Below are 19,950 nucleotides of genomic sequence, written 5' to 3'. Positions count from 1 at the left end.
ATGAATCGAATCTTGTAATAGATTTTCACATATGATCTCCTTTATGTTATTAAAAATTATTTATTTTCATAAACATTCAATCAAACACCGATAGACTAAACATCTCTAGAAATAGATTACCATCAGCTCCGAAAATAGAAAATAGCTTTTTAGTAATGTCCATCTCGTCGGAGGTTTGAGTGAGTTGGCCATGGGGATCATAGCAGCTGGCCTCGACGGAACATGCTTTGCGCTGCGTCACGTACTCACGTATGCACATTTACACGTGACTCGTCGTGGTGTGCCGGCTCGCCTGCCGCTCCCCGTTCGTGTAGTTTTGGGTAGCTATCTTCTCCCTATCGGTACCAGCGACGCTGAAAACGCCTTCTAGATGACAAGCATGCATCCATGCGTTACGAGTGCATTGTGGACATATTTTTAACTTACGTTTGACAAGCTCCTTCTCAAATTCTACGTTAGATTTTACGCTTTTAAGTTAAAATAAAGTAATTTAAATCTTTATTTTTATATTAAAAAGAAAATAAAATGATTCACTTAACTACTCTCGATATATCATAGCGTAATAAATTTCTAAGTTCAAAATGCACGGCTTCAGAATTCTTAAAAGCTCGAGCTCTACTGAGCATACGTTCGTACGTGTTCTTGAATTAGCCTTAGTGGCCGGGCGTACGTACGTGTTCTTGAATAGCACCGGCTATTCAAGATCCCATCTGCATGTGGCTTGGCGGTACTGGAGCGAACTCAACTCGTTAATGGTTTGTGTAACTTGTGTCCTTTTTCTTGTAAGATAATGTCAGTGTAACTCGCTGCTCAGCGTTTCCCCTGCGTGCACTGCAAAGCGCTCTACTGAAACTCCAAACTCTTTGTTAAATTAGCACCGCTATCTGAACATGGAGGACATTAAAGGAAAGTTTCTTCTCCTGAGCTGAGGTGGTTAAATTAGCTTTGGTTGGGGTTGAGAAAGTTTTGGTCATTTGCAGATGCGGCCGGTGCCGCTGGAAATCCGGTCCGATCCATGGATGCATTCGCTTCTCCTTGTTTGGCTATGGCTCTGACTCGGTGCATCCGGCTGCTACTAACCCCTGCAAACTTTTTAATTTCATCCAACAAATCGGCGAAAGCTGTTAAAAAGTCCCGTCAGGAGCTTGCAAAAAAAAAAAAAAAACCTTAGGAGTTAAAAACAAGATCATCAGCGAGTCGACCGATTGAGATTCACTTCGCCGTGGTTAACCCAAGACCTGAATGTAGAAAGGCAATCTCAAAGCTCAGGTTATCTGTCTGGAACGCGATTAACTACATATTCTGTTACGATCTGCTATACTCTGTGGTGTGAAACCCACCACTTCAACAAAGGGGCTCTTCTCCAATCACGCTGAGTGTAATTGATTGCCTATAGGTAGGTTGAGAAAGCAGTCTGATGGAAGTTATATTTGTTAAAAAAATAATATTTAATTAATTATATCTGTCTGGATAAATTAAACTAAGTTTTTATTTATTTGAGTAAATTTGAGACTGTATAAACAGATGCAGGGTAGATCCAGTTTTTGTCAAAAGCAGCCACTAACCAGTCACCACAGCACAACGTGAACACAATATCACAATCACACAGAATCTAGCTGGCCCACGACCATTAGCTGTGGAAAGAAATCTGTACCACTATGCGACAAATTAGTCGCTGATGCCATCAGTATGAAAATTGACTCAAGAAAGCAACCTGACACGATATCATGGCGTAAGCAGGGTAATGCACAACCACTTCAGATCTGAAACCCCATGTTCATTGGTACTTTTCCAACCAACTCAATCACTTTCCTGAAAATGTAGTGTGTAAAGACAGGCACAACATCATGCTGTGAAGCGTTACGGACACGGGAGTATTATTTCCACTGTTTCTATGGGGTCTTTACACAATTTGTAAGGCGCCAAAGCGCTTAGCCACAGCAGCGTTCTGATGAGTTGCAAGACATCAAATTTACATGCTACACTGGTCCTACCTATAAAAGATGGGATCCGTTAGGCCTGTTTAATTACTTGTATGTCCTCAGCTTGTATGTCCTCAGCTTGACTCGTATGAGTTATGCAAGTTGAGTTGAGACAGGTAGGGTTTATTTGATTGGCTGTATATGCTCAGTCTGGCTGAGAAGAGATTATGTTTAATTACCCGTATGAGTATATATTGCATTACAAAAGAACTTATTTTTTAACCAAATAACATAGGGTTGAAAATATTTTTATAAATTAGTACATCACAGGATAAGAATATTAGTGAATTTTTATAATTTTAGAGGATTTAAATTAAATATTAATATAGGCTTTTTGGATCAAACTAATTAAAATAGGTTGCTAGTGAGCTTTAGTTTGCTCACGAAAATGTTTAGAATTTCTGGATCACTCTTGTACCGTAAAAATAAAATCTAAAGTTAAATAAAAAAATATCACGCATAGTGTTTTTCACCGGGCGAGCCAAGCTCGGCGCGTACACCGATTCCGGCGTACGCGCGGAGCCAGGCTCGCTCGATGCATTTGCACGGGAGGGTGCAGGCGAGAGGGCCGGTCCAGGCAACCAACAGATGCTTGCACGAGCGACTGCACCGACGGATGCTTGCACGAGCGGAGCGGAGCAACCAAACACGTCCTAATAGAGTGCTCCTGTGCCATCTGAGCAGTATCACCTGCAAGGGGTAGATAACTGTCAATCTGTCGTGAGCTTGCAAGTCAGAAGATATGCTGAAACAAAATAGCTAGCGTACAAATGGAGTTCAAGCAAAAGAATCATCACAATATAAATATCCCTTGATTGGGTTGTTTCAACAAACACTATAGTATGAAACGCATGCATTAAAATGAAACTGTAATAGACTACTTAAGCATTTGTATTTGTATAATCATTGAAGGGTAAAAATGCAAAGCTAAACAAAGTTTAACCAGAAACATGGAGTTTCCTAGGCAAGGATCCAGTTTAAAGCTCCTTATAAATGCTAACAAAGTTCTGAAGTTCTGGATCGCAAGGGCCAGCAGGTTAATTGATAGGTGCTACTTGGGAAGTTTCTCTCCTTTTTAACTATTGGACTGCAATCAGAAGCAGGTTATTTTGGATTCTTCAACTAAAATGTGATGAATTTCACAAGTATCCACCCATATGAAGTTGTCGTATTCCTAACAGTGTGGAACTAGAAGACTGACAAAAACTTGAAGGGGTCAAAGAAAAAAAATGCAATTAAGAGCAAAAATATTACCTTTTGAACCACTTTGGTCTATTGGGTTTCTTGTGTGTTGCTTCTGCATAATCAGATTGAGAGGCATCCGATTGATGAGCAGAAGAGTTCATCCTAGAATCGTCAAATTGACTAGCTGGTTTTGACAGAAGTGACAATCCATCCAAACTTCGAATTTCTTCACGGAGACAAGGTCCTGATTTTACACTATCTGAATTTAGCTCTGAACCTGCATGTCCAAAACATGTGACACCTCCCATGAAAATACTCATGAATATCTGAATGCATAACGACAACTGTGGAACTTTTTTTGACATAAGACAACCATGTACAGCAACAAGCATAAATTGCATCATTTGATGACTGTTTCAGCCTCCTGCAAGTGCACAAGAAGCAAATTCATTTGTGTGTGTACAGCAACAATCATGAACTTGAATGCCTTCATATGCATGAGGAAATACAGCTTTACAAGACACAACAAATGTTAAAAGACTCAGCTGAGAGGTAATTATTGCTTATTTTCTCAACTAACCACTACCCATTATGACAAAGCATACCTTCGGGCAGATCATAAGAAAAGTGGACATTAGCTCAAGGGACAAAGCCAACTGTATAGAAGTCCTGTGACGTGTCTAGTATTCGCTTTTTTCAAGGTACTGTATCTGTTATGGAATTGAATGGATCCAGCATTAATAAATTGTAAACAATACATGTCTGAGATGTATGAAAGAAACATGGCATTTCCATCTTGCCAAAATCTTTTGCAAGTGGTGTACCTCGTTCCTCAATCCCATTCCTCGACCCTATCGACCCGAGAATTTGGTGACTATGCACCAGACAATCAAGAAGATTATCAGCCCCTACATTTTATAAGTTCAACCCAAGGAACATTTGGCATAAAATTTCGATGGTGCATATTTTATCTAAAACAGGCACTAAATCACCATACTGCATCACTCCAGACACTGCTGTTGTTCAAATTGAATGGCATAACCTAAAAATTGAAGCTTTCATGAAACGATTCTGTGATTCAGCACAGGTGGCAAACTTGTTAGAAGAAAGCAGTGAGAAAGAGACTTCCATTTATGTTACTGTTGTACAGACTCATCAAATCGGTGTTGCCAATGGTTTTACACTTTTAACACTTCATTTTTTATTTTTTATTTTTTTTGCCAAATAGCACTTCATAACAGTTGTCTCATAATTGCAAAAACCCTTTGCACTAAATGATTCTGAAACCCTTTGCACAAAATGATGTATTAAAAGTTAATTCACAGATTTTTGTAAGCGTCGAACTATTTACTGCAGGTTAGTTGTTTCCCAGCCTTTCATGATTACCAAGATATTTGCTTGACAATGATAAAGATAAATAAGACTTATCATCAAGACTGATGAAACCTATGCCAATCATAACCAGAATATATTATTGCCATGGACAAATAAAAGGAAATGATCAAGGGGGAAAGGAGACAGATGAAACAGATATTAGTTAAACTGTACATCTATCATTCCTAAGAGAGCAGCAGAACTTACAAAGAAAGAACAGGCAGATCTGGTCTAGCAAGTACTTTCATGAGCAGGTCCACTAGACTATGAATTCTCTCTGTTGGAAGAAAGTCAGCCTCAAGAATGTAACCATCAGGGAATCGTACCCTCATTACTGCCTACAATTAAGGCAGTTACCATCAATACGGAAATACAAAGTAGATCCAGAAAGAGAAATGAAATAAAAACAGGTAAATTAACGGAACTCTCCTTAAGAAATCTATTATGCACTAAATTGGTAAGAATAAGCAGCAACTTTCTTTGCAAGCAAGTAGTTAGAACTATGTGTATCGTTATGTAATATTTCTTAAGAATATTTCACATGCTAGCACACTAGAATTAGCATATATATTTTTTTCTCAAATATAAAGGATGTTTACTATCTTCAAGCCTCTCTTAAGGCACTGTTCAGATAAGGCTGGAATAAAGAGGAGCTACCTAACAATTACATAAAAGGGGAACAAAAGAAATGATAATAAGGAGTATGCCATGTTCCTTTGTACAGAGGCCTACACAAAGCAGTATTGCATATTAATTGATTTGTGAGAAATGTACATAGTAATGATGTGCATTATAACCCTACCTTTGTTATCTTTGCTCGTCGAGCAGCAAGTTCGGCCTCCCGCATCTTGCGAGTCTTCAGCATTTTAGATTGTTCTGCACAATGCCATAATTTTAAACAGCAAGTAAACAGAAAGCAAAATAGTACGATTTGGCCAACACTAAGTGGATGCTAAAATGTTAAATGTGAAAGTTCCCAAACCATATTGTCCACCTGCCATCCTGTTTAAAATCAAGTTGAAATAATCAGCAGGCTGAAGCTCATAAAAGTCATCATCTTCCTCTGCAAGAACAATGCTTTGATGTCACAATAGAGTTTAGGTAAATCAAAATAGAGAGGTTTAGGTAAATCAGAAGTAAACAAAGTTTCGATACCATGATTTGCACTGGGCAGCTTGCTAGGTATTGCCTCAAATACTGTGCGCAAAAAAACCCGAATCTCATGTCCAAGCTCTTCTCTCACTGCCTTCAGCCTGGAATTTTCGAAAGCAAACTAAGTGGTCAGACTTTGTTTCACTTCCCTTTTCCTATTCATGGAAAACTCAGGGTAGAATGATTTTGAGTCTTTGACCAAACAAGAAAGTAACAACATTCCTCGAAAAGATTTGTTTTCTAGATAGACAGTTATATGACCCTCATAGCGAACATTTCGATCTCGTAATTTTGGCAATGCAGTAGAACTATCGAATACACATTGCTCAGGGTTGATTCCCAGATCACAGAATCAGAAGCAAAGAACCTCTCTTCTGAGCAAAAATTCGTGGATGAAATGCTCACCAAGAACTCAAGAACTGGACTCCCTGAAGAGGCGTGTACCCTAAAGAACCAGCAGAATATCCTAAATCCACAGAGAAGAATGTTGGAATTGGCCCATACATGGTCCATTCATGAAATTCCAATGCATGCACACTTTAGTCCAATATTGCTAGTCCAAGTAGAGTTGGACATGCTTAAATAGTTGACTCTTTCCCTTGTCTAAAATGGTAACACATGGGAAGGAGAGAGAGAGAGACCTTGGCTATACACGCACGCGCATTTCGCGCATTTTACACGTGAAAATCACATGACTTGTGACTTGAGATGAGCACGGCGCGTGCATCTAGAAATGGCAGTCAATCGTGCAATTATCTTTTCCTTTTATTCTTTTTAATGTGATTAAACGGGCGTTTGAATCATGCAGTAATATGACAGTTATCATTCGAGTTAATGGCATTTTAATGAGATTAAAACTGTCGTTTTCAACTTGCCATAAACCATGTCAGCTACCATTCTTTGATGGGCCATTACTGTTGCATTCTAGCTTCTAGCTATTTGAGAGCCAGGGGATGTCCTGGTTGACTCTGATTTTTGTCTCCTCATTTTTTTCCCAATCTTCTCTCTCACACCTGTTGCACTGCTTTGTTATGTTGTCTGGCCTTATCATCCTTTCCGATCGGCATGCGTCGAGGAGAAAGGAGAGCGGGATCTTCGAAACCAATGCCGCACGAGTTCTGCACGGGACAGTAATCAAGTTTTTGGGCAGCACTTGACGCGACCGCTCGGTGACTGCTACAACAGTTGCGACCTACCTCGACTTTGACTACATACTCGAGTTCGACTACGTCCTCAACTCCAACTGTCCTCGACTTCAACTATGTACTCGAGTTCATTTATGTCCTCGACTTCGACTGTGAACTCGATTTCGACTATATCCGAGGAGCTGCCTCCACGACATCAACCGGATTGCTCTCGTGGAAACTCATCTTTATCAACCCAACGAGTAAGTTGTGCGCGTAACTTATACTCGTGAGAAATATGCTTTTGTTTTGATATACACGATAGATCTGATGGTTCTAGTGTTTGCATCTAGTTTATCACGTGTAGTTTTTCTTTTGTTTTGATATACACGATAGATCTGATGGTTCTAGTTTTTGCATCTAGTTTATCGCGTGTAGTTTTTCTCCTAATAAAATCTGGACTAAAATTTGTCCCATTATTCCAACATAGAAGAAGTCTTGCTAACTCCCCCAAATAACCCGAAGATCGCCTCCGCTCCGTCTCCCGACCCGACCCCAGGACGCGAACCCGCACCACATGGGAGGGTCCCCAATCCCCTCCCACCCAAACCAACAAGAAATCGCGCAAAGGAACGCGGGTGCGCATGGGGGGGGGGGGGGGGGCGGAGAAGCGGGGGAGGTGGGGAGGAGGCGAACGGACACACCGTCGCGTGGCGCGCCTCCGCGTCGGTATCCATGTGCGGCGGCGCATCGCCGTCTTCCCTTTTCCTGCGCCTCGTCGTGCACGACCGGAGGAAGGAAGGGCCCGGGAAGGGACGAAGGGCAAGGAAAGCTTCGCGAGGCGAGACGGGGGCGGGTTTTGGGCGGCGGGTCAGGGTCCAGCTCCGGAATCCGCGTGGAGAGATAGAGGATAGAGCGCGAACTTTTTTAGTTTTACATTTTTTAACTCAAAAAATTGCAAATATATGTGTCTATGTTCACTTGTGCAATGAGAAATAAAAAAGATAAAATTCTGAAGTTTCTCATTGTGCAAGTTATATTTTTGTCTAATTTTTTATGAGCTAGATAATAGCACTATCTACACCAAAAAAATTTAAAAAATTTTATGACTATTTTGATAATATTTTAAATTTTAAGAATATTGGATGCAACAATTTTTATTTAAAAAGTGTAAAATAAAAATTTGTTTGGTCCTTTTACACTTCTCTCCGACCTTAACGGTTCTTTGGGCCGAATATTTTGTACAGTCTGCCCATATATATATATATATAGAGGGGGGATAGGGGTGTAATCGGATTGGATATAGATGAATATTACTGGTCTTATATTTTTTATTGAATCAAAACTGAATATGGTAGTCTCGGTCACAAATACGGATCAATAGATCGAATATGTGATGAGTTGGATGCAGATAAGGTCGTTTATGAATATTTATTCGGATATTGAGTGAAAGCAACATAAATATTTATTATATATGTTATGATTGTTCGATCATTCCACTATCTAAAACTCAGCTACATCAAAAATCCAACAAGTAAATCAGCAATATATTCCTATAGAAGAAGTTACATTAGAACGAAATCGGAGAAGTTACGAGTGCCCAATATACCTGCTGGAGCTTCTATTAATTATTTGAATATGTTAATAACTTAAAATAGAAAAGTATCAACTATAAGTTCTTGTCCAGAGTTATAATTTCATATAAATATCGTTTTCATCTGACTCAGTATGAAAAGTTACACGTTCTTATAGATATGTTTAAATAGTTGTCGGATGGTCTTTAGATATATCTAATTTTATTCTTAGATATCCGATATCTGACGGATATCTAGCTCCTTAAATCCGATTCTGGTATCTGATACAACTATCCAACATCCAATCTGATCTGATATCCGAACTTTCTTTTAATATTCGATTAGCACCTGAAATGGTTAGGTAAGGCAGAAAAAATTCAGCCCGTTTCACCCCTATGTGTAGGCCCAGCGACACTTCGCCTGCTGAACTGGTGAAGGGTTTTTATCTTATTATTTCCCTCTCTAAAAAATCATCTTCTTTTTATTTTAGATCAACAAGATCTGAAAAGCGTCTCGGTGTTTTGTGAGGGAAAGCGCTGTCACGTACGGGGAACAGATAAAGAACGCACAATAACCACCTTTTGAATGTTGCTACCAAAGGACGCAACCGATAGTCATGTCAAAGTTGTCAACAAAGAGCCACGCCAACCGCATGGTAATTTTGCCACGGGTACAAAGCGTTAGAGCCCATAGTTCAGGTCATATGCTTGTCATCCCTCTTAGTCGTCTAAAGATAACAGAACGGTTCTTATCGACACTTAATTCTTGATAGCTTATAAACCATCTGAAACTACGACTTTTTCGGGTCTACGGGAGACAAAAAATATAGGCGAGAGATAATTTGATATATATACTGCTAGTCTTTATAACTGGTTTTTTCCAAAGCGTTAGAAAATCTAGCTACCAACAAACATTGCCATGCCAATCTCCAAGTGTTGGTTGAGCCACGGTTGCTAGGCTCGCAAGTCGCAGCCTTTCGAATAGAGGGGAACCATTTTGACATGTGTAATTGAAAATGAAATAGAATGCTAGGTGCGAACAAGCAGCACAAATAAGTGGCACGAAAATGTGCTGCCTCCATTGGAAAAAAATGGCAGCAAATTTGAGATATACACGTTCCTTCGTAAGTAAGAATAAAAATTGAGACATCAACAAGAAGGGGGACTTGTGAGTAAGATGGATCAAGTTTCATATGTCACATAGCTTGTTTGAGTGGTTAGTGGAGACGATTTACTCTACCCATTAGAGATGAAACGTTTGATTTATTTATTACGTGTTTCATTAAAAGTAAACTTTACTTTTAATAATAAATGATATATTTATTGACAGCGAGATAATTATAGTAACTTTATCAATTTTCAAATTTTATATCTCAAAACTTTAGTGTACATGTGTAGTGTGATGATGCAAGTGTAAGTACGTGTCTCTGAGTTATACGGATGTTTTTTTTAAAAGAAAACTTCGAAGTGTCACGAAAAACTAGTCACCAGACCGTCGAACGTATAATCTGAGCTGGTGTTGTCCCACTTAAAATTGACAGTGAAAAATACAACACACGTGTCGATGGATCGAGCACTCACATTAGCAGTAGCCGTTCAGGAGAAACAGAGGATCGAAGAGGCTCGTGTTTGGTAAGTCAGGAAGACACATACGTTTAGTAAAAATAAATAAATTATATGATCTGGTCATTTGAAAGACTTTTTTTCAAGTACGGTGTTTTTTTCTCACATGTACATGTCAATTGTTGAATTAAAAAAAATGATATAGATCAGAATCATGTAAGAATCTTTCACACACCAGAAGAAAATTCTATAGAAACGGTCATTCGAAAGACCACTTTTCTTAGCACGACACTTGTGTCTCTCTTTTTTTTACCTGTCAATTGTTAGATGAAAGAAATATGACGTGGGCCTAGCTTAACCCCTTGCACCATTGCTAGTTGCCACCGATCCGATCGCTCTGAACCCGAGCAGGCGTCACATCGGCGTGATCGACGGTCTGACACCGGCACCGCCAGCGCTGCTGCTGTTTATCCCCTTAGCAGTAGCAGCAGCAGCAGCTAAGGCAGGCAGTCTCAGCTCTAACGGCAAATCCAACTTGTGTCCACATGATACATAGGACATCTATTAAAATTTTGTTTTTTACACTAGATTCATTGTTTTCTTGAGGCTGTCACTACCCAATCACATGCTCACCGGCGGTCAGACAGACCGGTCCGGATGGGCAGTCAGACACGCGCACGCTTCACACCAGTGTTGCTAGCACCGGTGCTTACACGGTGGCAGTTGGATGATTCAGCTCAAAGCAAAGATCCCAAGTACACACACACCGACAGACTCTCAGCAAGTACCGAGTACTGGCATAAACATCTCTTCTTTTTCGATAATTTAACTCTTAACATCACATCAAAATGATACAGCATCCTCGACCGTGCTCCCCGTAAACATCTCCTCTTAGCCTTCGGCCACTCCAGTATCCTTGTTTTTTAGTAGTAGTGCTAGTGCCGGTCCCGTATTCTTTGCTTTCTTTTCAACCAGCTGAGTAAAATAAGACAAGAGGACAGACCCTATTGAAATTTGGTAAAATTGTGCTCCGAAATCGAGGTGAGGTGAGAGGCAGAGAAGAGAAGCGAGGAAGAATACTTGCCACCGCGTCGAAGTCTTGCACTAACATCCACGAAAGGTTCCCTCCTCCCCTCTCCAGACAGCAAAAAAACAGCCACGAGAGAAGCTACACTAAACTAAAGGGACAACAACTACGTTGCAGGTCAATAATTATTTTAATACGAAAGTAAATTTTATAACATCTTATCTAGTAAAATCTTTATAAGACTTTAGCTATATTATGCATCTTGTAATTCAATAGCTAATGAATATATATTATCATAGATAAAAAAGATCTTTTATAAAATAGGATAATATATAATTTGCTTTCACATAATACACTCTCCTGCCCGCCCTTTTATCTCGGTGTCGCTCGCAGTGCTGCGCAAGCTTTTACTACACCGTCTCCCTTCGCTACTTCTGGGGACCTCAAGGCCTCTCAAATCCAGAGAACCAAAAAGGAGAGAGAGGGAGTGAGCGAGCTCGGCAGCCCAAGAAAAGGTTCCTCTTCTCCTCCCCAATCTCGCCCTCAACCCCCATCATCATTTCCGAGCCACCTCTCACATCCGATTGTTACATGCTCTCTGCGGTTCTTGGATCCTAGATTTGGCCGGCCGCCGGCTCCGGAAGCTGAAAAAGATTGGATTTTTTTGGGATGGAGGCGTGGCTCATGGATCAGGTCTGATTCGTGTTGGTTCAAATGATTTGGGCGGCTTGATTGTTCTGCGGATCATAGGGAGCTAGGGTGTGGTTTCGTGGCTGGCTGGCTGGCTGGGTGGTGGTGGATTCGTCGGGTTGGGGTCCGGTGAGATCTTGGGGTTGTTGGTTGAGTTCAAGAGACGCAGGTCTGCACAGATCCCTCTTTCCTCCTTTGGCTGATTTGGGAAGGTGGGATACTGCTAAGGTTTTGGTTGGTTGTGGTGGAAGATGATTAAGCAGATCCTTGGCCGGCTGCCGAGAAAGCCGGGGAAGGCCGGCGACAGCCGGGATGCTGCTGCGGGGAACGGCAACGAGCCATCCAATTCTTACAGTGTTGCGAGGAGCGTGGAACCGGGGAACAAGAGGGCCGGAAATGGGGATTATCCAGTACCAGATGGCTTGAGTGCTAACCCGGTGATGAATGGGGCTGTGGTGTATCACTCCAACGAGCCACTGCCCGCGTTCAAGGACGTGGTGGCATCCGAGAAGCAGAATTTATTTGTGAAGAAGGTGAACCTGTGCTGTGCAGTGTACGATTTCGCGGATCCGACAAAGCACTTGAAGGAAAAGGAGTTGAAGCGCCAGACGCTTATGGAACTTGTTGATTATGTCACTTCTGCAAATGGCAAGTTCTCGGAAGTAATCATGTCGGAGATCACCAAGATGGTGTCGATTAACTTATTCCGGGCCTCCAGCCCCACCCCTCGCGAGAACAAGGCCATTGAAGGAGTAGATCTGGAGGAGGATGAGCCTCTCATGGACCCAGCATGGTCACACTTGCAGATCGTTTATGAGGTTTTCTTGAGATTTGTAGCATCACAGGAGACAGATGCAAAGCTAGCCAAGAGATACATAGATCATTCTTTCATTCTTAAGCTACTAGATCTTTTCGACTCAGAGGACCCCAGGGAAAGGGACTATCTAAAGACAATACTCCATCGAATATATGGTAAATTCATGGTTCATCGCCCATTCGTCAGGAAAGGAATTAACAACATCTTCTACAGGTTTATATTCGAAACAGAAAAGCACAATGGTATTGCAGAGTTGCTGGAGATCCTGGGCAGTATTATCAATGGTTTTGCCCTTCCGCTTAAGGAAGAGCACAAATTGTTCCTTGTTCGTGCACTGATCCCTCTTCACAAGCCAAAGTGTGTATCTATGTACCACCAGCAGCTATCGTATTGCATCACACAGTTTGTTGAGAAGGACTGCAAACTTTCTGACACAGTTATTAGGGGCTTACTGAAATATTGGCCCATGACAAACAGTTCAAAGGAGGTGATGTTCTTGGGTGAGCTAGAAGAGGTCTTAGAGGCAACCCAGCTTGCAGAATTCCAAAGATGCATGGTTCCACTCTTCCTTCAGATTGCCCGTAGCATGAACAGCTCTCATTTCCAGGTCAAGATCTCACTGGGCCTATACTCAAGCTTGTCATGCATTTCCACTAAACTTGTTTGTTGGTTCTTCTAGTCCATGACCTGTGCTTTTAGTGCAATTGTTCGCCTGCATATCCACATTGATTGCTTGCACAGATTTAATTAGCTACAAATATGCTCCCTAAGTATGGAAAAGATTAATAATGATAGTATCTCCAGGCTTTGCTATTCAGACACCTTTTCTGCACACCATGGTGTGTCTTTTTATGTACTCCCTACGATTGCAAATGTAGGTCGTTTTAGACTTGTGCACAAGGATTAAGAAAGTATATTAAATGACCTTGTTGTCTTTTATTTATTCTGCATTGGAAAAGATAGCTTATTCATTTGTGAGAGTGATAGCATTTATTAAACAAGGGCAAGAAAGGAACAAAAGAGAAAAAAGTGCATAGAAGTTCGAGAATGACTTATATTTAGAGAATAGTTGAGGAGGCTAAAACGACCTACATTTGCAATCAGAGAGAGTATAATTTATGCACATGGATTTTCAGTTGTTTTGATATATTTCTACAATTAAGAGCAGTAAAGAAAATGTCCGTGAGGTCATTTCTCTTGTAAGTTATAATTACAAAATCAGCATATCAGTTTATCATCTTAGTTGAGTCTTCTGGAGAATACACATGCTAATTTGTTCCTTTCCTTTTTTTGACTTTCTTGTGCCTTAAAGACTTGTAGAAATTGATCCGTTGCATGGACCTTGGACCTTTATGTAGTATGTACCCTCTTTCTAATTAATCAGATTAGTGACCTAACAAACTTTTCTTGTTTATATCTACTTTATCTCAATTGTACTAATCTGTAAAACACAAATTTCTGTAGGAGTTGTCATTGGTAATTTCATTTAGCAAAACTGATATTTTGTGCCGCCCAAAGTGCATAGCAAGTATAGGCCAACTTCCCAAATTATAACTTGTGGTGCAAATCTGTTCCCTCTTTTGTTCATGATGTATGGGATTCTGCCAGTCGTATTACTGAACTGCTTCGTTGGAATGTACCCTGTCCATCAATTTCTGACTGTCAAAGCCTGTGTATTTTCTGACTGTCGCTCCTGTCCTGGTCATCTGTAAAACAGGCCTTAGTCATAACATGTACATTTTGGATGCATGATTGTTTGCTATCCTCTCCGTGGCCAATCATTCTATAGCTAATAACAGTGTACTTATGCTGCTTGGATCCCACTGATTCTAGAACAGATTGTAGTTTCTGTTTAGAATCTTCATTCACGGTATCTGGTGGTTTTGTTTAGTCGTCTGCGTTTACTTGGGCAGTTTGTAGCCAATAGATTATAGAATATGAACATCACTTTTGACTAATTGCCTAGGTACCTTGTTCATGCAGTTGATAAAAAAATACTCACCATTTGTGACTTATGTTTTCTCCCTTGTCTCTTCATAGGTGGCAGAGAGGGCTCTGTTTCTCTGGAACAATGACCATATTGAGAATCTAATTAAGCAGAATTACAAGGTGCTATTACCTATCATCTATCCAGCACTTGAGAGAAATGCCAGAGATCACTGGAACCAAGCTGTTCGCAGCCTGACATTGAATGTACGCAAAATCTTCTCTGATCATGATTCAGCATTTTTCGGGGAGTGCATACAGAAGTTCGACAATGATGAGCTCAAGCAGGAGGAATCCAATTTGAAGCGCGAAGTCCTGTGGAAGCGCTTAGAGGATATGGTCACCTCAAAATCCGGCGAAAACAACCTCTCGGGCACACCCAATGGCAAGTTCAGTCAAGCTGCTGGCTAGAATTCCACCATAAGAGTCACAATCGTGGAACTCTTTGACCCATGTGCGATTCTCTGGAACTTGGGTTGTGATTTTAGTGTTGAAATTTTTTGTTGGTGAGTTGGTTTGCCCCTGTTGTAGGTGGATAGGATGTGTTTGGTTTCGTCAGAACTGTATGATCAAAATGTACACATACAGAAGAATTCTGAGAGATTTGGCATGTGTAGTGACATTAATCAGAATTATCATATAGTCCAATAGACAGCGTCAATTTTGATTGCGGATATGCAGTAGGGTGGGTCACTGGAATGCAGCGAGCATTGTGTTACTGTTGTACTGTTTTGTCTGTGTACTGTGCATGAATACTGGGATATGTCCCACTTCGGTTTCCTTGTAATTCTACTCCAAAGCAGTTAGCACCGAGTGTTTCTCACAACTTGCTTTTCATTTTCTTGGCTGGAACAGAATAGCTAGTATGTTTTAAGATGGTAAAAAGTAGTATTTGACACCACTCGTTCAGAAAGACCCTTTTTTGGGCAAGTTTTGCTTGTCAGGGGATGTAGTTCGGGGGATCGATTTCATGAAACGTAATAGTAACACTGCCTTGCAACTAATGTCTACGGAATATCGCTTGCCGAAAAAACAAACCGGATGGATCACTACACAGGTAACAGCAACCAGGGGTGAAGCCAGCATAAAAAAAAGAGGGTGCTTACATGTTTACTGTTTATTATAGCTAATTTTTAGTAATGATTTTGGATAGAAGGGGTGCACCCCTACCATAAGTTGGCGTCACACCTGACAGCAACCTCTTTAACTAAGGCTCTTAGTGGCAAAACGATCAAACTGTGAAGCGAAATAAAACGACGAATTCATCATAGAAGAAACGTCTACAGGCGATGCCCGGATTTTCCTCAATCCAAGTAGTTAGGCTACAAAACACAATTTCTCGGATAGAACACAAATATCCCTAAGCCCTCTTCACCCGTGACCGATGCAAAGTCAAGCGCTGCTGGTACACTCTCAGGAGCCAAAGCAAATACAATAGCAGTCATGTGCTCGACTTCTGGCAAGGAGCTGCAACAACATGAAAGGCGTCTACAGGTCAATGACTCGTGATAGCTTCTGGATGCGGTTCAGCAGGAAGTCGCCCTGCTTGATGGTTGCCTGGTAGAAGGCATTCCTGGCGTCAGGCCGGTTTGTCTCCAAGACACCAGCAACTTTATCTATCTTGCAGTGGAGCTTCCCAGCAGCAATAAAGCGTGACAATTCCCTGTATCAGAGTAACGCAAATGGTCGTACGCATTAAGCATATGAGTCAGGGTACCATTGTACAACTAGAATATGAGCACGGGCATAGACTGCACTTACTGGTCAATGAAATCAACTGTCACGCCAAACGCAGCAGCCATTGCTTCCATTGTCACACTCTTGTAAGATTCCAGAAATTGTGAATAGACAACAGTGCGCACTTCACGCATGTAGTAGCGGAAATGAGGCTGCAGGTAACGGTCTAACTTGATCTGTTCCGTCAAGCCAGCTGAAAATAGGAAACAGCTATGAGAAATCCAGAGACAGCTAGCCACCACAACAATCATCCATAAGAGCATTACTGATCATGAGTAAATGGAAGAGGATTGAAAAAATATTAATAATCGGTTACTTACAGAATGCAATAAAAAATGACTTGTACTGGCAATTGTAGAGGGAATTGAGAAACTCGGAGAGGTGAGGTACTTTGCCAATTACAGCTAGGATCTCAGGTGCATCTACAACCTGTCAAAATTCTTGTTAGCTGACATCCAAGCAATGAAGGGGACTTCTAAGCCAAGCTGAATACCTTTTGTTTCAGAGATACACGATCCAGTGAGATAACACTTGTGAGGACCGTGTAGAAGATGAATGTATCGTAGGGGAACAACTCATAAGTCGTGAAAGTTGAAATTGAATCCAGGAATAAGCTGGCAGCTTTCTTGAAGTTTCTAGTTGCCATGCAGTACAGGCCTTCATACACTTTCAATCTGTTCTTCCTCTCCCAATCGCCACCCTCCTCAAACAAGCTTCAATCAGCCGAAACAATGTTGCACACTGTATCAGACTTCACCATGCAAATCCAGCAGAATGCAAAATAGTTAAACCAAAAAACTTCAGACTTACTTCTTGGCCTTGTCAATGGACTTTGAGATGAGATCAAAATCCATATAGAAAAGCCCAATTTGTAATGTGTAGAAAACAAGGTCCATTTTTTGGCCAACAGCTACAGTTTTTCCTTCAGTAACTTTAAGCTGCTCCAGTGCTTTTTCCTAAAATTTAGGTTATTCAGGCAAGATAAGCATGTTTGTAACACGCACTGACAATCCTAAGAAAATGAAGAGAAAAAATATGGCAGATATATATATACCTTCTCCCCGACCCTTATAAAGTACAAGGATTTGGAAAGATGGGCTTCACGCACTTCACTCTCGCCCAAATTCTCCTCAGCATCGGCGATCCTTCATGCATAAGAAGTGATATTACTGAATAAACACTCAAGCATAATGGCAGGTGGGCCATAGTCTCAGAAGTACAAGAAGAAAGATAGTAGTAGGAACAGCATACTTTAGAGTCTAGATTACAAAATTTTACTTGGATGAAACTGTTAGGAACATTGTTTGCAGCAAAGTCAGCAGCTGGGTAAACTGCAGCCCTTCCTTGATTTGTTTGGGCACACAGCAATTTCTATTAACCATCACCCATCATTCCTTCTGATCTAAATGGTTGGATGCGCATACATCAGTTCTCCATGTACCATCATTCATCGTTCCCCTTCTGATCTAGATGGTTGGATGAACACTAACCTAAGCAAGCACAATTTGTTATGTTCATAATGCCGATCAACACGCCACAATTGGTAAATTCAGTTAAATCATAAGGTCGAGAACACAGAAAAGTTACTATTTATAATGTCAAGAGGCAGCAGGAACATCTAGAGCAAATCAATCCCACCAACCAAATACAGAAGCAGCGCTTGCAGCACATAGTTCATAACTCAGTGTCTAAATTATAGCTGAACCTACCCAGAGTGTTCAAATCGCGAACTGCGGAAACAGAGCTAGATGCATCAACACCAAAGAGTGAAACCCTAGGACCCAGCCTAGAAATCGAGCAGGAAAAGGCCACAGACAGCGAGATCTACTCACTTCTCGTCAAGCTTCCGGATCTCCTCCTCGATCCTGGCGCGCATCTCCGCAAGCAGCGCCGCGTCCATCTCCAGCACGCCGTCCGCCGCCAGCGTCTCGTACAGCGCCGCCATATCTGCACCGACCACACCCGTCAGATCAAATTCAAACCCCAAACCCAACTGGCAGTTAGAAGCAACTAGAGGAAAGGAGAAAAGGCGCTCCTAGTACCGTCTGATTTGACGGCGGCGAGGGCGTCGGCGCGGAGGCCGACCTTGGCGAGGTCGTCCACGTCGGGGTGCGAGAGAAGGAACAGCTTGTGCGCCAGCACCAGGTGCGGCTGCTGCTTCCCCTCCTCTCCGCCGCCGTCCATCTCGTCCGCCGCTGAGCCGCCGCCGCTTTGCTTCCGCCGCAAGAAGATTGGAAGGGAGAGAGAGAGAGAGAGACCAGAGAAGGAAGCTTTCCTTTTGGGGTTATTTTTATGTTATTATAAATATCACAATTTTAAAATATGTCATTACACTTTTAATATTTAAAAAAATGTTATAAATTTTCTTAAATTGAATCAAGCTATTAGGAATTTTCTAATATTGGATCATGTCATTACGAATTTTTTAAAATTAGATCCACATTATTATAAATCTCTTAATATTGGATCATACCATTATAAAATGTGTCGGAGACTAATGTAATGATACCATCTAATTTTTGTAATATTATCTTTCTAAATATTGAAAGTGTAATAGCGTATTTGAAAACTGTGATATTTATAATAGTATTAGTATTTTCTTTTACCTGGAGACGAAGGAGGCTTCATGGGCACGTGGATTTGGATCCCTGAGTGAAGTTAGGGGCACAAAGTAAAACGTGAGAGATGATATAGTACCGTGACACCCAATATTGTAGCATGAGGAACTGGACATGTAAAACTATGCCAATTTTATTGTCCATTGGATATTGTAACACTCAATCTCATTTATCCATTCACAAGTCATGCCGAAGCTCTTCTTTGGGCAAGGTTTACAAATGCGGTTTACTTTCAAAAATCGCTCGGCGGCGGTAACCGCATAGTAGTTCGGTCGAATTTTGTCAAATTTTTACTTTTTTTAATTTTAAATTTGATTTTGGTAGCTAACTGCTCGGTTTATGAATGCAGTTCGGACCGAATCGTCCGGTAACCGTGATAATCGAGCGGTTACCAACGATATTTCGAACCCTGCCTTCTGGTCACATTGTGCAATTCATATCCGTTCCTGATCAGTAGCTAGTATAACTCTGCCTGATGCAATCACATTGGCTACTCCAAGAGGGAGGAGGGAAACTCCAAGCGTCTCACGCTGTCAATTGCGGGTAAGTGAAAGATCATCTTTCTTGCAGTGAGGATGCGGTGGGGTCCTCCATGAGTCATGTGGCAAGACAAATAGATGTCACATCTCAAAATCCGTAATTGCATAATTAAGCATAAATATGCTTCTTAAGCATCATGTTTAATTTTCCGTGATTCTGCTGTGTAACTATAAAGCAATTCTTTTAAAATTATTTGAATAAGAGAAAGAAAATTAGGAGAGAAAAGAATATAAATCGTATTGGAAATACCTCCTTTCTCTAACATGTGTACCCCACAAGTGGCCCCACCATCCCAACCACTCAAGTGGGCAGCCTAACTTGCCCTCTCTCTCTCCTCCCTTACTCACCATGCCCTCACCCGTGCAGCACACAGCAGCTACAGCTGCTACCCCCTCTCAAGCTCCCTCACTCTCCCTTGGATTTCTCTCTCTAGGAGTAAGGTCAAAGTATGCGTGTGGCACCATTGCATTCTCTACCTCATGAGCTACTCATCTATCCAATTTATTTTCATTTCGTGAAAGAATCGAGTAGTTCTTGAAGTTCTTAAAATTCTTGAGCTTTTAATGAGTGAGTTCCAGGACC

The 19,950-nt window shown here is 41.2% G+C and overlaps 3 protein-coding genes across 16 annotated transcripts; 1 reads left to right on the top strand and 2 right to left on the bottom strand.

Moving 5' to 3' along the window:
* Nucleotides 1-1,853: 1,853 nt before the first annotated feature.
* LOC133924451 (plant UBX domain-containing protein 1-like) lies at nucleotides 1,854-7,645 on the bottom strand. Of its 13 annotated transcripts, none has more exons than XR_009910809.1 (9): nucleotides 7,522-7,645; nucleotides 5,697-5,794; nucleotides 5,524-5,604; nucleotides 5,344-5,417; nucleotides 5,199-5,269; nucleotides 3,992-4,879; nucleotides 3,773-3,877; nucleotides 3,237-3,444; nucleotides 1,854-2,672 (listed from the first exon to the last, which is right to left on the bottom strand). XR_009910809.1 is itself a non-coding variant. In XM_062369988.1 (9 exons), exons 1-6 carry the CDS (start codon nucleotides 6,197-6,199, stop codon nucleotides 4,069-4,071), a joined length of 492 nt encoding a protein of 163 aa, XP_062225972.1. In that variant the 5' UTR covers nucleotides 6,200-6,232; the 3' UTR covers nucleotides 1,854-2,672; nucleotides 3,237-3,444; nucleotides 3,773-3,877; nucleotides 3,992-4,068. The 13 variants fall into 13 exon arrangements, 12 of the variants coding, with proteins under 12 accessions (XP_062225972.1, XP_062225975.1, XP_062225971.1 ...); XM_062369988.1 differs by lacking the exons at nucleotides 5,199-5,269; nucleotides 7,522-7,645 and adding an exon at nucleotides 6,099-6,232 and having other exon boundaries at nucleotides 3,992-4,075; nucleotides 4,749-4,879; XM_062369991.1 differs by lacking the exon at nucleotides 7,522-7,645 and adding an exon at nucleotides 6,099-6,232 and having other exon boundaries at nucleotides 3,773-4,879.
* Nucleotides 7,646-11,351: 3,706 nt separating this feature from the next.
* LOC133924449 (serine/threonine protein phosphatase 2A 57 kDa regulatory subunit B' theta isoform-like) lies at nucleotides 11,352-15,147 on the top strand. 2 transcript variants are annotated; one of them, XM_062369978.1, is made up of 3 exons: nucleotides 11,352-11,495; nucleotides 11,599-13,094; nucleotides 14,528-15,147. In XM_062369978.1, exons 2-3 carry the CDS (start codon nucleotides 11,922-11,924, stop codon nucleotides 14,882-14,884), a joined length of 1,530 nt encoding a protein of 509 aa, XP_062225962.1. In that variant the 5' UTR covers nucleotides 11,352-11,495; nucleotides 11,599-11,921; the 3' UTR covers nucleotides 14,885-15,147. The 2 variants fall into 2 exon arrangements, with proteins under 2 accessions (XP_062225962.1, XP_062225961.1); XM_062369977.1 differs by having other exon boundaries at nucleotides 11,367-13,094.
* A 565-nt stretch (nucleotides 15,148-15,712) lies between these two features.
* Nucleotides 15,713-18,486, bottom strand: LOC133924450 (26S proteasome non-ATPase regulatory subunit 6). The gene is made up of 8 exons (XM_062369979.1): nucleotides 18,253-18,486; nucleotides 18,043-18,157; nucleotides 17,265-17,355; nucleotides 17,021-17,166; nucleotides 16,704-16,923; nucleotides 16,531-16,639; nucleotides 16,235-16,403; nucleotides 15,713-16,136 (listed from the first exon to the last, which is right to left on the bottom strand). The coding sequence occupies exons 1-8, from the start codon at nucleotides 18,392-18,394 to the stop codon at nucleotides 15,962-15,964; spliced, it is 1,167 nt and encodes a 388-aa protein (XP_062225963.1). The 5' UTR covers nucleotides 18,395-18,486; the 3' UTR covers nucleotides 15,713-15,961.
* Nucleotides 18,487-19,950: the final 1,464 nt, after the last annotated feature.

Source organism: Phragmites australis, chromosome 7 (genome assembly GCF_958298935.1).
Source record: "Phragmites australis chromosome 7, lpPhrAust1.1, whole genome shotgun sequence".
Lineage (NCBI taxonomy): Eukaryota > Viridiplantae > Streptophyta > Magnoliopsida > Poales > Poaceae > Phragmites > Phragmites australis.
Note: the sequence above shows the minus strand (reverse complement) of the source record. Positions and strands in the feature narration are given on the sequence as shown.

Excerpts from the sequence above, each read along its gene's own strand:
- LOC133924451 (XM_062369980.1), bottom strand. The coding sequence starts at position 6,199 with ATGTATGGGCCAATTCCAACATTCTTCTCTGTGGATTTAGGATATTCT. Across the intron at positions 5,605-5,696 it reads GCTGCCCAGTGCAAATCATG|AGGAAGATGATGACTTTTAT; the intron begins GTATCGAAACTT and ends TTGTTCTTGCAG. Across the intron at positions 4,880-5,343 it reads GACGAGCAAAGATAACAAAG|GCAGTAATGAGGGTACGATT; the intron begins GTAGGGTTATAA and ends CCTTAATTGTAG.
- LOC133924449 (XM_062369978.1), top strand. The coding sequence starts at position 11,922 with ATGATTAAGCAGATCCTTGGCCGGCTGCCGAGAAAGCCGGGGAAGGCC. Across the intron at positions 13,095-14,527 it reads TGAACAGCTCTCATTTCCAG|GTGGCAGAGAGGGCTCTGTT; the intron begins GTCAAGATCTCA and ends GTCTCTTCATAG.
- LOC133924450 (XM_062369979.1), bottom strand. The coding sequence starts at position 18,394 with ATGGACGGCGGCGGAGAGGAGGGGAAGCAGCAGCCGCACCTGGTGCTG. Across the intron at positions 18,158-18,252 it reads CGCCGCCGTCAAATCAGACG|ATATGGCGGCGCTGTACGAG; the intron begins GTACTAGGAGCG and ends TGGTCGGTGCAG. Across the intron at positions 16,924-17,020 it reads TCCATTGACAAGGCCAAGAA|CTTGTTTGAGGAGGGTGGCG; the intron begins GTAAGTCTGAAG and ends GGCTGATTGAAG.